The 15732-nt window shown below is 38.7% G+C and overlaps 1 protein-coding gene across 8 annotated transcripts in view; it reads right to left on the reverse strand.

Annotated features, from left to right (window-relative positions):
• Positions 1–15732, reverse strand: part of RECK (reversion inducing cysteine rich protein with kazal motifs) — an 87594-nt gene that overhangs the window by 29272 nt on the left and 42590 nt on the right. For 5 of the 8 annotated variants that reach the window (XM_034967414.3, XM_055092046.2, XM_034967415.3 and 2 more), the window contains 4 exons: positions 14531–14564; positions 11632–11829; positions 7196–7463; positions 3828–4007 (listed from right to left, as the gene is read on the reverse strand). In XM_034967414.3, coding sequence (XP_034823305.1) covers positions 3828–4007; positions 7196–7463; positions 11632–11829; positions 14531–14564 — 680 coding nt within the window. Of the gene's footprint in view, positions 1–3827; positions 4008–7195; positions 7464–8973; positions 9983–11631; positions 11830–14530; positions 14565–15732 lie in introns of those variants that run through there. The other 3 variants (XM_057298716.2, XM_063594397.1, XM_034967417.3) reach the window with 3 other exon arrangements.

Consider the following 15732-nt stretch of genomic DNA (forward strand, 5'->3'; position numbering starts at 1 on the left):
TTGCCCAGGCTGAAGTGTGGTGGTGCAATCTTGGCTTACTGCAACCTCTGCCTCCCAGGTTCAAGCATTTCCTTTGTGATTTCTTCTTTGTTGCATAAATTATTTAGAAGCGTTTGTTTAATTACCAAATATTTGGGAATATTTCAATATAGTTTATTTTTATTGATTTCCAATTTGATTCTGTTGTGTTCAGAAAATACACTTTTTATGATTTTCATCTTCTGACAGTGGTTGAGACTTGCTTTTTAACCCAGCATATGTTGTTCAAATCCTCTATATCCTCACTGATTTTTTTCCATTTGTTCTATTAGTGAGGGAGAGGTGTTAACATTTCTGAATATGATTGAATATTTCTCTCTCTTTAGGGTTTACTTCTGTTTTTAAGTATTTTGAGTATATGCATCTATCTGACATTAGGTGCATATATATTTAGGTTAATTGTATCTTCATGAGAAATTGAACTTTGATCATTATAAGGTGATACTCTTTATCTCCAATAATATTCTTTGTCTTTCTAACAACCTCTGCCTTTCAATCGATGTTTTTAGTTCATTTACATTTATGTAATTATTGATACAGTTGGGTTTAAGTCTCTATCATTTTGCTGTGGTTTTCAATTTGTCTCCTTTTTCTTTCTGTCTTCTTTTGGATGGATCAAGTATTATTTTAGTTTTCCATTTTATATTTCCTATTAGCTTCTTAGCTATACCTCTTTGTGTTGTGTTTTAAATTAGTGGATGCTCTAGGCATAATATATGTCCATTATTTATTATAGTTTTCCTTGAATTAATACTATACAATGTCACAAATAATGTAAGAAACTTATAACGGTATAATTATTTACCTCTCTCTTATCCTTTTTGCTACTGTCATATATCATATATTTTACTTCTATGTATAAATTCCACAATACATTGTTATTATTTTTGCTTTAACCAATTACTTTTGAAAAATAAAATACAAAAGAAAAAAAAGAAAAAGAAAATAAAGAAAAAATATTTTTCATGTTTACCAACATTTACCAATCCCAGTGCTCTATAGGTCTGAGTTTTCATGTGGCATTTTCCTTCAGACTGAAGAATTTCTTGTAGTGAGAGACTGCTGGCAGAAAATTCTGAGGTTGTTTTTTTTTGTAATATCTAGAAATACCTTTATTTTTGAAGAATATTTTCATTGAATATAAGATTTTTTTTTCTCTGAGTACTTTAAGGATACTACTTGGGATACTACTTGATGGTCTTTGGTTCTCCATTGTTTCTGAAAGGAAGTCACTTGTCATTTTTATTGTTATTCCATCATATGTAAAGTGTCTTTTTTTCTCCCTTTGGTTGTTTTAACTATTTCTCTTTGCCTCTGGTTTTCAACAGTTTGACTATAATGTGCTAGGTGTGTCTCTCTTTGTATTTATCTGACTTAGCGTTTACTAAGGTTTCCCAAAAAGTGGGTTAATGTATTTGATCACATTTGGAAAAATTTCAGCCAAGGTTTAATCAAATATTTTTCTGCTCCTTTCTTTCCTTTCCTTCTGGGTTACTACCACAGATGTTATATCACTTATTCTCTGTGCTTTGGTTTAGATAACTTCTATTGAGCAATCTCCGAGGTCACTGACCTTTTTCTTCTGCTGTGTCTATTTTCCATTCCCTACAATAAATTTATTTTAGATATTGCATTTCTCAGTTTTAGAGTTTCCATGTGGTTTTTTTTAGAGCTTCCATATCTCACCTATATCTATCTTTACCTGTAGATCTTTCAATATATTTATCATAATTAGATTCTTTATCTGCTAATTCCAATAGTTGGGTCACCAATGGGTATGATTGTATTTTCTCTTAACTATGGGTCATATTTCCTATTTTTCTCATTTCTAGTAATTTTTGATTGTATAATGGACATTATGCATGATACTTTGTGGGATTTAGGATTTTGTTACCTTCTTTGGAGGAATGTTGTTTTCACACCAGCAGGCAGTTAAATTACTGACAAATACCTCCTTCCTCTGGAGGCAGTTTCAGGTTTTGTTAAGGTTTTTCAGCTTTACTCTTAGCTCTTGGATGTCGTATGTACTCCCAAGGTTTGGCCCTTATGGGGTTTACTAGGCCCTTCTAACTTGGCATAATCTGAATTCTAAATCGTCTGCCCAGCAAATGCTAACTGCTATAGTCTATGTTCACCTTCCCCTGGGTTCCTTGTAGTCTCATCCTGCAAAAGTACAATTTAGGAGTCAGCCAAGGACTTAAAAGGAGTCTGTTTATGGATTTTGGGACATTTCTTTTTGTGGTTCCCTCCCTTGTGGGATTTTTTTTTTCCTTCAATATCTAGCTTCTCTGGCAGGACCAAACTCTGATGTCTCACTCCTTAGGCCAAGACTGCTGCTTTCTGCTTGAACTCTACTCCCCATGAAAAGAAACTGAAAGTGCCTATGAGGAAGAAGTGCACAAATGTGGCTTTCGCTCAGTGTGGTTTCTATCTTTCAAGAGACGTTGGCCACTCGTGGTGGCTCACGCCTGTAATCCTAGCACTTTGGGAGGCTGAGGCAGGCAGATCACTTGAGATCAGGGGTTCGAAACCAGCCTGGCCAAGATGGTGAAGCCCCGTCTCTACTAAAAATACAAAAAAAAAAAAAAATTAGCTGGGCGTGGTGGCAGGCGCCTGTAATCCCAGCTACTTGGGAGGCTGAGGCAGGAGAATTAATTGCTTGAATCCAGGAGGTGGAGGTTGCAGTGAGCCGAGATTATGCCACTATACTCCAGCCTGGGTGACAGAGTGAGATTCTGTCTCAAAAATAATAAAAAAAAAAGATGTAGACCCTCCTGCTTTTGATCAGTCTCCAATACCTTCAAAACAATTGTTCTTTTATATTTTGTGCGGAGTTCATAATTGGTATTGGTAGGACTGTTATTCTCATACAAGCTACTCCACAATTACCAGAAGCCAGACCAGAACTATGTGCCAAAGTCTAACTTTCAAACATTTCAGATGTACTCAATCTCTAAATCAGGTCTTTACTGGCTAATACTCTATCACCAGTTTTAAAGATATCTCAATTTTCTCACTCTTAAGTAATACTCTGAGTACTTTAAAAAAACTAAGACGTGTGTTAGCTTGAAGTAAACACCATCTGACAAAAATATCTAGAACTTCCTTCTGGCCCAATTGAATGATTCTCTTCCCTTTTGCCCTCTTTATTTCTGGGTTGTAACTTATAAATCAGCCACCTCTTCTTTAGTAACTCTCTCTCTCTCGCTTCTGTATGGAGTTCTCTCATTTCGTGCTTCCGGTGCCCTCTTCTGTTTTCTTTGGTTTCTTCAACCATTAACTGTTGATATGCTCCAAGGCTCAGTTCTTGCCTCCTTATTTTTCTAATGATACTTGATACCCTGGGAAAACATCTATTTGAATTGCTTTTGTAAAGAAATATTTTTGTATGAAACAGGAGACTCACAGAGAAGAAACCTCAACCAGTCTCAAGGTCCTTTAAAGTAAACTGTTTAAAAGTGGACATTTGGATGACCAAATAGTTCACAATAATTTATTCTACAATGAATTACTTCCACTGGTGGTACAGTAGAAGGGAGAGGGGACTGACGGCAGAAGAGATTCTTTGAATTCCAGAAGCTTGAGGTATCTCTAGATTGGAAGGGACTTTGTAATAGTGTTTCCTTTCCCAGAGGTGGCTTACCAGATGGAATACTGCATTTAAAGATTAAATCATAAAGAAGACTTTCTTTTAACCCAACAGGAATAAAATCAGAATAAAGTGGTATTTCACTTATTTATAATTAATGATAAAATATTTCCATTCCATGTATAATAATTTGTCTTACCTGTTGTTAAAATTAGTACAGTAAGTAAGGTTTCTACAGCCCAACTGGCAAGGTTCCCGGACATCCGCTAAACAGGTCAACATGGACACTTCCACTGGATTATATTCACAAAAGCGATCAAACTCTTGCCAACTCTGTGTATTGCCCCAGCTCATGCTGTAAAGTTTAGTGCAGAGTTCCCTGAAACAAGAGCACAAATGCAGAAGCCGACATGAGCCAACCAAGTAAATATTTGATTTGCATAAAACTAAAACTCTATGAACTATATACTTTGGAACGTATGTGAGAAAAAAAGTAAAAAAACCAAATGACTATTTCCTAGAAACTAGAGCCAGAAAAAGTTGATTGTTTTCCATGGAAAACAGGCTTCTTTTATCACCTACCTTTTCTCTTTTTGTCAAGGTTGCTAGAAATCTCAGTGCCAAATTTAATGTTCAATTACAGTATTTGTGCATCCTTAGTTCCTGGCACAATTATTTCCCCCTATATCTTTCTGATTTCTTTTTTACTTTTACTTAAAGTACATGGTTTTGCCTCCACAAAGATATATTCCCTTATATTTATGTTCAGTCACAGACGGTAAAACTAGGACATGGTCCTCTGACTTCTTTTAAGAAGCATGATAGACTTAGGGTACATTAGTTTCTCCCTGAAAAACTATACTAAAGCCATTTCTATTCCCTAAGATATTCCAAAGCCTCTATGTACTATTGTAATACACAATCTTCTTATTTTTAGTACTCAATGATTACAAAGCAACTTAAGTATGTGTATATAGCTAAAACATTTATACCATTTCTAAAGTGCTCTCACACATGATATTCATTTTATTTATAAAATACATGTTTACAATAAAATTTTCATATTATTGAAATATACAAAATTATAAGTAAAAATTTTCATTCACCTTATATTTTGACTGTCATATTTACCCCTATGACAAAGATATCTTTACTTTTACATTTGTTCATTCACCCCACCAATGTTTATTGAGTGTCTATTTTATGTGAGGGCCTGTTGAAAGCACTGGAAATACAATGGTGAATAAAACAGACAAGGTCCCTGCTATCAGTGAGGCTTACACATTATGGGAATAAGGAAGCTGTGATCAAGTTACATCAGGTACTTTGATCTGGAAGCTTTCTTTTTTCTAGTCCTTAACTTTCTTTCTTTTTTGTTTTGTTTTTAGAGACAGAGTCTCACTCTGTCACCCAGTCTGGAGTGCAGTGGCATGATCTCGGCTGACTGCAGCCTCTGCCTCCTGGGTTCAAGTGAGTCTAGTGCCTCAGCCTCCCAAGCAGCTGAGATTATAGGCATCTGCCACCACACCTGGCTAATTTGTGTGTGTGTGTGTGTGTGTGTGTGTATTTTTAGTAGAGATGGGGTTTTGCCATGTTGACCAGGCTGGTCTGGAACTCTTGACCTCAGGCGATCCATCTGCCTCACCCTGGAATTACAGGCGTGAGTCACTGCATCTGGCTAGTCCTTAACTTTCTATAGGTTGGGTATCCCTCATCTGAAATGCTTGGGACCCAAATTTTGGATTTTTTTTGGATTTTAGAATACTTGTATATACCTAATGAGATATTTTGGGGCTAGGACCCAAGTCTAAACACGACATTCATTTATGTTCATATATACCTTATACACATAGCCTGAAGGTAATCTTATACAGTATTTTAAATAATTTTGTGCATGATACAAAGTTTTGACTGCATTTTGACTGTGACCCATCACATGAGGTCAGGTGTGGAATTTTCCACTTGTGGTGTCATGTCAGCACTCAAAACGTTTCTGATTTTGGAGCATTTTGGATTTCAGATTTTTGGATTAAGGGTGGTCAATCTGTATTTGCCTTGGACAGGTTATTTAACATCTCATAGTTAGTTTATTAAGTGTAAAAGAAAAATTACATACATTTCTCCAATTATCTCCTAAGGTTTTATGAAGATGAAATCTGATGAAAATGCAAGCCTTCAGCAAACCATAAAACCCTGTATCAAGGTTAGAGAGAGGGAAAAGCCTTCCTTACTGAAGCTCTTTTGGGACAACACAGCCATTCCAACCTCTAGTGACTCTATGTAGGTGTAAACTTTTTTGTGGGCATTCAAAGAAACACTCAGCATCCTTCCCATAAATATATTTATTAACTTCTACAAGCAATCTAATTTCCTTAATTACAAGCCTAATTTAATTTCCCTTTAAGCCTTTTTGTTAATTTTCTTTGGAGATTTTTCATGTCTTTCATTTATTTATTTGGAGAGTCTCGCTCTTTTTCATGTCTTTAATTAATTAATTTATTTATTTTGAGACGGAGTCTTCACTGTGTCACTCAGGCTGGAGTGCAGTGGCGCAATCTCAGCTCACTGCAACCTCTGCCTCCCAGGTCCAAGTGATTCTTCTGCCTCAGCCTCTCAAGTAGCTGGAATTACAGGCATGTGCCACCATGCCCCGCTAAATTTTGTATATTTTTTAGTAGAGACAGGGTTTCACCATATTGGCCAGGCTGGTCTCAAACTCCTGATCTCAGGTGATCCCCTGCCTCAGCCTCCTGAAGTGTTGGGATTACAGGCATGAGCCACCGTGCCCGACCTTCATGTCTTTTAAAAAATTTGCCAAAGTTTGATTGACAATTACCAAAGTCTGATGAGCTATTCTAGGCAAAATTTTTTGCTAAAGGTCCATTCAATTTAGAAACCACAGGAAAGATTGTTTTACGCCTGGTATCTTATATTCATTTCAGGATATCCTAGTAACATGGGGTCCCTTTTTACCCCAAATATCTCTAATAAAGCACATTTCTATTGTACCTGTGTTCTACCATGATCTTAGGTATCTCCATTTGTTTTTGTCTCTAGACTGCAATTCCTACATCCTATATTTGTATTGTTAATTTTTCATCTCTAAGTGTATCACCCAGATGAATGCCAATATGCTACCACCTAACTCTGGTTATAAGTGTTAACCCAGGTTATCCACCAATACAATAAAAAGTTCAAAGTTTCATAATTTAATAAAGAGAATGTCCCTTAGATGTCAGATCAAAACATCTTCTAAACTGTAAGCTTACTTAATGATCTCTATAAGGATAGAATTCATCTATTGCATCATCTTAAATATTTACTACCCTGCCAATGCTAATCCTCCACACCCCAAAACACAGAGCTTTTAGCACTCAATATACAGAACAATGTTTTGTATACGGTACACAATGCTCAATACACATTTGTTGGATGAAATAATATTTTATATTTTCTAAATGCTAAACCTATACCACGTAAGAATATAACACACATTTGCTAGGCTTAAAATCATTAATTAAAATGCCATTTTCTGCTGATTTTGGTAAAGGAAAATGAAATACTAACCTACATGTTGAAGTGTTTGCTTTAGAACAACAATGCAATTTAGCCCCATCGAGGCCTGTAGAGGGAGGAGGGTGTACAGTGACTCCAGGGTGAACAGATTGTGAGCTTTCAAGAAAACATTGCCAAAGAGGATCTTGAGGCAAGGGCTGGGTCTTACAACCCTCGATGAGACCATCAACAATCTCCATTTCCGTTTTCTTGGACATCAGGATTCTCTTGCAGGCATTTTGGCAAGCATGGTCTTCAGCTCTGTCACAGCAATATAAACCTACATTTTCAGAATATAAGTGGCTTAATTAGCTGGTTTTTTTTGTTTGTTTTTATTATACTTTAAGTTCTGGGATACATGTGCAGAATGTGCAGATTTGTTACATAGGTATACACATGCCATGGTGGTTTGCTGAACCCATCAACCTGTCATCTACATTAGGTATTTCTCCTAATGCTATCCCTCCCCTAGCCCCCAACTCCCTGACAGGCCCTGGTGTGTGATGTTCCCCTCCCTGTGTCCATGTGTTCTCATAGTTCAACTCCCACTTATGAGTGAGAACATGCAGTATTTTGTTTTCTGTTCTTGTGTTAGTTTGCTGAGAATGTTGGTTTCCAGCTTCATCCATGTCCCTGCAAAGGACATGAACTCATCCTTTTTTATGGCTGCATAGTATTCCACGGTGTAGATGTGCCACATTTTCTTTATTCAGTCTGTCACTGATGGGCATTTGGGTTGGTTCCAAGTCTTTGCTACTGTGAATAGTGCTGCAATAAACATATGTGTGCATGTTTTTTTTTCTTTTTTTGTCATGCTCTGCTTAGCACAGAACATGGCAGTGTAGTGGAAGCCATTACTACTCTTAGTTATATGTCAGTATTTGCAGAATACAGGCCCTACCAAATTCTCTATCACTTTGCAGTGTAGCAAAAAGGTGAGGAGCTTTAGGTGGACAAGGTATCTATTACCAGAATTCACCACTGTCTCCAATCATGGCATCTTTAGCACCATCCTTACAAAAATGAAAGGCCATCCTACACCTAAGAAGTCCTCACAGGAGAGGTATTTGATATTCCTAGAAAAGGTATTGTAGATGAAACTGGAATTATTTCCTGCTAGAAACAATTACCTAAAAGGGATTATGTTCTTGACATGAGAGAAATGACTAATTTTTATAGCAACAAACACAAACACCATATTGAGAGGTGAAGCCGGCTGGGCCTCTGGGTCAGGTGGGGACTTGGAGAACTTTTCTGGCTAGCTAAAGGTTTGTAAAGGTAGCAATCAGCACTCTGTAAAAATAGACCAATCAGCACTCTGTAAAACGGACCAATCAGCAGGATGTGGGCGGGGCCAAATAAGGGAATAAAAGCTGGCCACCCGAGCCAGCAGTGGCAACCTGCTCCAGTCCCTTTCCATGCTGTGGAAGCTTTGTTCTTTCACTCTTCACAATAAATCTTGTTGCTGCTCACTCTTTGGGTCGGCACTACCTTTATGAGCTGTAACACTCACTGCGAAGGTCTGCGGCTTCACTCCTGAAGTCAGCGAGACCATGAACCCACTGGGAGGAACAAACAACTCTGGATGCCACCTTTAAGAGCTGTAACACTCACTGCGAAGGTCTGTGGCTTCACTCTTGAAGTCAGCGAGACCAAGAACCCACCGGAAGGAACCAATTCCGGACACGATATTTCATCACATTCCAGGACCACATAAAGCTTTTATATATCTTATGCTAATTAATCTAAGTTGTAACGTAAATAACACAGTAGCGAACTCTGACAAGATATCAGTTTGGCTCTGCCTTTAATTTTCTCAAAGAATCAGAAATAAAAAAACACTTTCAACCATATTACAGAATTCAGAAGGGCTTCTTTGAAGTAGTTTTCTCTGACTTTGGAAGAAATCTGTGCATATCTGTTTGGCGCCTTCTTTTCCAGATTCCTCTGTATTGGCAAAGATGGAGACGGTTGTTCTACCCTTAAAACCTCTTTCTGCTTTTTTATTGAGCTGCCATCTCCTTAGCTCCAGCAGTACCTCGTATAGACTAAATGTCAGAGAGCACAGATCTGCCTTTAAAACAAATGAAGGTTATTGGGGCAATGCTTCATCCTCTGATTTTGACCACACAGCTACACCAAAGGATGTCAAAAGCCATTAGAGTTCTGATTTAGATGGTGGCCAAACAAGGCACACAGTACTGCTATTGAGTTACAAAAAACAAGTCTTTCTTTCTTTTCGTCTTTTTTTTCCCCCCGAGGCAGGGTCTTGCTTTGTTGCCCTGGCTGGAGTGCAGTGAAGTGATGATGGCTCACTGCAACCTTGAACTCTTGGGCTCAAGCGATCCTCCAGCATCAGCCTCCTGAGGAGCTGGGTGTGTCACCACACCCAGCTAATTATTATTATTTTTTTTTGTAGAGCTGGGTTCTCACTTTGTTACCCAGGCTGGTCTCAAACTCTTGGCCTCAAGCGATTCTCCTGCCTCAGCATCACAAAGCGCTGAGATTACAGACATAAGCCACAGAGCCTCTTTCAATATCCCAGTGTAAATCAAAACATTGACATCTTATAAATCAGTCTTTGGTCAGTTTGGTCAATCAGTCAGTTTTTATAAATCTGGTCACCTCTAGGTGAAGAAAATGGATTCCAGGATGTACAAAGCGGAGACTCTGAAGAGCCATTTCAGGTGCAGTTTCATCAGGAGGCCCTAATTTTTAAAAGATATCAGGCTCTCTTCTCATTGTTATGACTTTTTAATTACAAAAGTAATAATTGCTCATTGGCAAAAAATTCAAACACTGTGGAAAATATATAAAGTGAAACAATTAGGTATAAACTAAAAATGTATCACACTATATTTTTAGTTCTGTGATTTACTTTTTTTTTGCTTAATACATCTTGGACTTCACTATTTTTTAGAGACAGGGTTTTGCTCTGTCACCCAGGCTGGAGTGCAGTGGCACAATAATAATTCACTGCAGCCTTGACCTCCTGGGCTCAAGCCATCTTCCTGTCTCTACCTCTCCAGTAGCTAGGACTACAGCTATGTGCCACCATGCCCAGTTAATTTTTTAAATTTTTGGAGACATAAGGTCTCACTATGTCGTCCAGGCTGGTCTTGAACTTTTGACCTCAGGCAATCCTCCCATCTAGGCCTCCCACAGTGCTAAGGTTACAGGTGTGAGCCACTATGCTGGCCAACTCGGACGGGCCTACCTTCCTTCCTTCCTTCCTTCCTTCCTTCCTTCCTTCCTTCCTTCCTTCCTTCCTCCCTCCCTCCCTTCCTCCCTTCATCCCTTCCTTCCTTCTTCCTTACTGACGATGTCTGGTCTGTTGCCCAGGCTAGAGTGCTGTGGCACAATCTCGGCTCAATGCAACCTCCACCTCCAAGTTTCAATCAATTCTCCTGCCTCAGCCTCCCGAGTAGCTGGGATTACAGGCATGTGCCACCACACCTGGCTGATTTTTGTATTTTTAGTAGAGATAGGGTTTCAACATGTTGGTCAGGTTGTTCTTGAACTCCTGACCTCAGGTGATCTGCCCACCTCAGCCTCCCAAAGTGCTGGGATTACAGGCGTGAGCCACCGTGCCTGGCCTTTTTGTTTTGTTTTGTTTTTTTAGACAGGCTCTCTCTCTGTCATCCAGACTGGAGTGCAGTGGTAGGATCTTGGCTCACTGCAACCTCAGCCTCCCAGGTTCATGTGATTCTCCAGCCTCAGCCTCCCAAGAAGCTGGGATCACAAGCGTGTGAACCTGGCTAATTTCTGTATTTTTTGTAGAGACGGGGTTTCACCATGTTGCCCAGGCTGGTCTCAAACTCCTGAGCGCAAAACGATCTGCCTGTCTTGGCTTCTCAAAGTGCTGGGATTACAGGCATGAGCGACCACACTCAGCCTTGGACTTCTACGTAAGAAGTCCTTTTTTTTTGTTGGTTGCCAAGTGTTATTATTCTATAGGTATGCCGTAATTTACTTAATCAATTTTAATCAATGCTGTTTTGATGGATGTTTGGGTTATTTGTCATTTTTCTCTATTATACCAGCATTGTAGTGAACAATTGTTTATATGCATATATATTTATTTTTGCAAATTTATATAAGTTTTCTTATGAGATAAATTCTGAGAAATGGAACTGCTAGATCAGAAGCTTATGATAATTTGAAATCCTAATGGTCATTACCCAACTTCCCTCTAAAAAATCCATATCAGTGAACTCTCCCACCCTCAGAATTGAGAATTCCTGTTTCCTCATACCCTCTACAGTTTCATCTTTCTTGGCCCCTTTTGGCTGTGACAATATTCTTCAATCTGCCAAATCTAAATACCAAAGGAAGTCTGATATTTCTCAAATGACCCAGACTGCAGATATCTACAAGAACCTATCACTTCTTTTTACAAACGATTTTACCAAAGATTGAAATGAGAAGAATATGTCCCTTTTACTTACTATCCGTTGGGTTCCTCATTGGATAAGATTGAGTATAATTGTTCACACAATGTATTAATTGTGGACTAATAGAGGCGCAATAATTTTCCACTGCTTTTATCTGAGATGGACCAGGAGAAGAGTCTGTTCGAAAAATGGCTTGACAGTATTCTCGGCAGTTTGTGTGATGACCTGCATAACTGCAACAAACCGAGCCCACTATGGAGAAAAAAAGAGAAGGCACTGAAATGGAAACAGCTTTTTGTTAACATTAAATCATCATCATAATGATGGAACAATATGTCTTTCTAAATTTGAGAAATAAAACCATGCCACAGACGATGAACACTTAAAATCGGCACTTCTGTAGGTATACTCATGGGGACATTCAAGTGCTCACTAGTGTAATAAAGTCATTAATCATCAACTTACAGTCTATAGTCCAGTGGTTCTCCACAGGAACAGTATCACACCCCACAAGGAGTTGGACTACGACTGGCATTTAGTACATGAGGGTTAGGGCTGCTAAACGTCTTGCAATGCATAGGACAGTCTCAGACAACAAACACTGTCTCTCAAAATGCCAAGAGTGCCCATGTTGAAAACCAGTGAAGCAGTGTCTTTCTGTGTTAGATTTGTAGAGGTTTATAAACACAAAGCAAAGCAAAACCAAACCAAACCAAACCAAAATAAAACAAAACCCCAAATCCCTCACATTTATAAAACAGGGCCAGTAAAAACTAAGTGATGTAAGGACCATTTAATAAATTTGACATTTATATAACTGTATATCTTGAAACAAAATCCCAAAAGTTCTATACAGTTTGAACATCTATCTGTAAGAGTTTGCCTAAATTGAGATAGACTTCATCTCACAATTGATATGTCCTGCTTCAACACTGAAAAGAAAACTCATTTGAAATAAATATTACTCTGGATTTATTTATTTAAAAAATCAATGGGCTGCCATTTAAGGTATTTTGGGAGAGCTAGATGAGTAGCTGGGGGTGCAGATGTGGGATCTGTAAAGGAGAAGAACAAGAACCCCTCACAGGAATCTAAGGGAGTCTGTGGGAGGGTGAAGGTAGAGGTATGGGAGGAAGAGGTTAAGAGAAAGCAGGGGGGTCAGGTGCTGTGGCTCACATCTATAATCCCAGTACTTTGGAAGTCCAGGAGTTTGAGACCAGCCTGGGCAAAATGTTGAAACCCCATCTATACCTAAAATACAAAAATTAGCTGGGTGCAGTGGCATGTGCCTGTGGTCCCAACTACTAGGGAGGTTGAGGTAGAAGGATGGTTTGAGCCCAGGAGGCGGAGGTTGCAGTAAGCCAAGATCTCGCCACCACACTCTAGCCTCAGCAACACAGCCAAATCTTGTCTCAAAAAGAAAAAAGGAGAGAGAGAGAGAGAGAAAGCAGGGAGGAAATTCTTGATAATTATTAGGGATAGATATGGAGGAACCAGAATCAGGTTTCTGGTGAATTCCAAAGACCCATGAGCAGGGATTCAGGTGACTTCCAGAAATAATGATAATGATAATAATAAAGTCATAACCAAAGAAACTGAACTAGGACTGAACTGATATAGGACAAGTCTCAGTTTCCCAGACCAGGAAACTATTCCATACCTACTGTACCGCCTCTTTTAAACTTGCAACTACTACCAAACTTATTGTGTTTATTGCCAAAGAGTTCATTTTCTTCACAAAGAACAAATTTTTTTTTTTTTGGAGACACAGTCTCACTCTGTCCCCTGGCTGGAGTGCAGTGGCGCGATCTTGGCTTACTGCAACCTCTGCCTCCTGGGTTCAAGCGATTCTCCTGCCTCAGCCTCTCTAGTAGCTGGGATTACAGGCACGTGCCACCACACCCAGCTAATTTTTGTATTTTTAGTAGAGATGGGTTTTCACCATATTGGCCAGGCTGGTCTCAAACTCCTGACCTCAAGTGATCCACCTGTCTCTGCCTCGCAAAGTGCTGGGGTTACAGGCATGAGCCACAGCGCCCGGCCAAAGAACAATGATTAATGGCTGCATTTATCACTGTAAACCTCAGTGAGGATACATTGGGGGTGGTGGTGGGGAATGGTGAGGACATATAAGAACAGACACATAGGAACAGGACAAGATGCCTATTTTCTGATTCCTCCATTCAGCTGGCTTTTTCACCAGTGTGGGAGGGCATAAGATTACATGCCTGAGACTACCTGGAAAATCTTGAACTAAGCCCCAGTTAGAAAGGATAGAAGATAAATTACAGACAGCAAATGTTTCTTATCCTTCAATATACTTTCCTGCTGAGCTAAAGAACTCTTTGTTCCTTACATGTGTTTTCCCATCTCTAACTGCTCTCACTGTTCCCTTCACCTGTAAGCCCTTCCTCCAATCTCCATTTCCTTCATTCTCCACTGTTCACATCTTACCCATCCTTCATGGCCGGGATCAGCTACCAACTCCATGAAGCCACCTCTAAGTACCCCTGCAGAATATGATCCCTTCTTTCTCTGAACTCCTGGAGCACTTTATGCAGTGACACTATCTCATATCCTACCATATCCCAGCGTTCTTTGTGTACAGGTCGTGTCCTCCACAGATGTGTGTCTGCCCCACACTGACCAAGTACTCAATCAACGTCTGTTGAATGAACTGAGACGTAGCACTCGGCAAGTGCTACATTATATAGCATGGGTGTACTTAACTTCTGAAAATGGGCCTATTTATTGGGTTGTGATCATCCTCTAGCACACTGAGCTTTAGTATCTGCATTGTAGATCTACAATTAAGACATGGGAATTGTTATAATACATGAATGACCTAAATACACCATGGGAAAGAGCCTATCGGAATCCTGCTGTGCACATTGCTTCAGATGGCTAATTATATCTTTGGACTGTTTGTACAACCATTGACAAATATACTTACTTTCATTTCTGCTAATGCAACTGAAAAGAGCATTCTGTAAATTGAAGAAAAACAAATAAACAGAAATTAACAACCAGAGAGAATTTGTAATTTAATTCCACTTTATGGTTACATGGAAATCATGATATTAAAACTATTTAATTCTTCTCTAAATCCAAGACTGAAAACACAGAAGTTATGAAATGATATTCTGGTAAAAAGGGAAACCATCTTCCAACATATATCAGGATCAAGATGACTACTTGGAGCCATAAGCTGACCAGTTATAGCAAACCAAGTTTATGTAAAGCTGTAAGTGTGTGGGAAGGGCTACAATGTATTAATCTTAATTATTCCTTGCAGGATATAAAAACTTTCCAGAAAATAATCTAATAAATGACATCTAGGGAAATATATATTTCATGTAACCACTGCATTTTAGATTTGAAAGGATTTTAGACATTATCTCTACTTGTTCTCAAACATGGCTGTACACTGGAATCATCTGAGTTTCCTAGACCTTACCCTAGACTACAGATTCAGAATCTAGGGGTGAGGCACAGAAATCTAAATTTTAAACAAGACTTGAAATACAGTTTTTTTTATAGCCATCCTGGGACCAGAGTTTGGGAATCTATCATTTTACAGATGAAGAAACTGTTTCCTCAGCAGGGTAAAAGAGACCTGCCCCAGGTAATAGAAAAAGTCAAAAGCGAGTTTGAGACTATAATTAGTGTCTCTAGAGTGCTTAGATTATTGTTCAGAAAACACCACCCTGTATTAAAGTCAATGTAAAGAAAATAAAACCCAAAACGAGACAAAAATGAAAAACTTATACAAAGCCATTTGGATATTTAGGGCTTGTCAGCTATGAATAATAATCAATCACAATGGGAGGATAATTACTTCCTAAAAGAAATAATATGGGCATAAATTACAGGCAGAAGGAAATCAAGCACACCCTTATTGTTGAAACGAGACGATTTTGGCTTTTAATTGCAGCCATATTGCAAGCTGGCTAGGTGATGGGGATTTGTTAAAGGATCAGCTATTGGCATTTAAAACCTAGCTTCAAAGATCCCTCTATGTAGCTGTGTGAAGCTGTATTCATTCATTTTCTCTGCTAAATAATATTCCATTGTAGGAATATGCCACACTTGATTTAACAATTTAAAGCAAATAAAACAGAAAACCCTGGGCCTCATAGATAAGGGTTCCTGAAT

This window comes from Pan paniscus, chromosome 11, assembly GCF_029289425.2.
Source record: "Pan paniscus chromosome 11, NHGRI_mPanPan1-v2.0_pri, whole genome shotgun sequence".
Classification (NCBI taxonomy): Eukaryota; Metazoa; Chordata; class Mammalia; order Primates; family Hominidae; genus Pan; species Pan paniscus.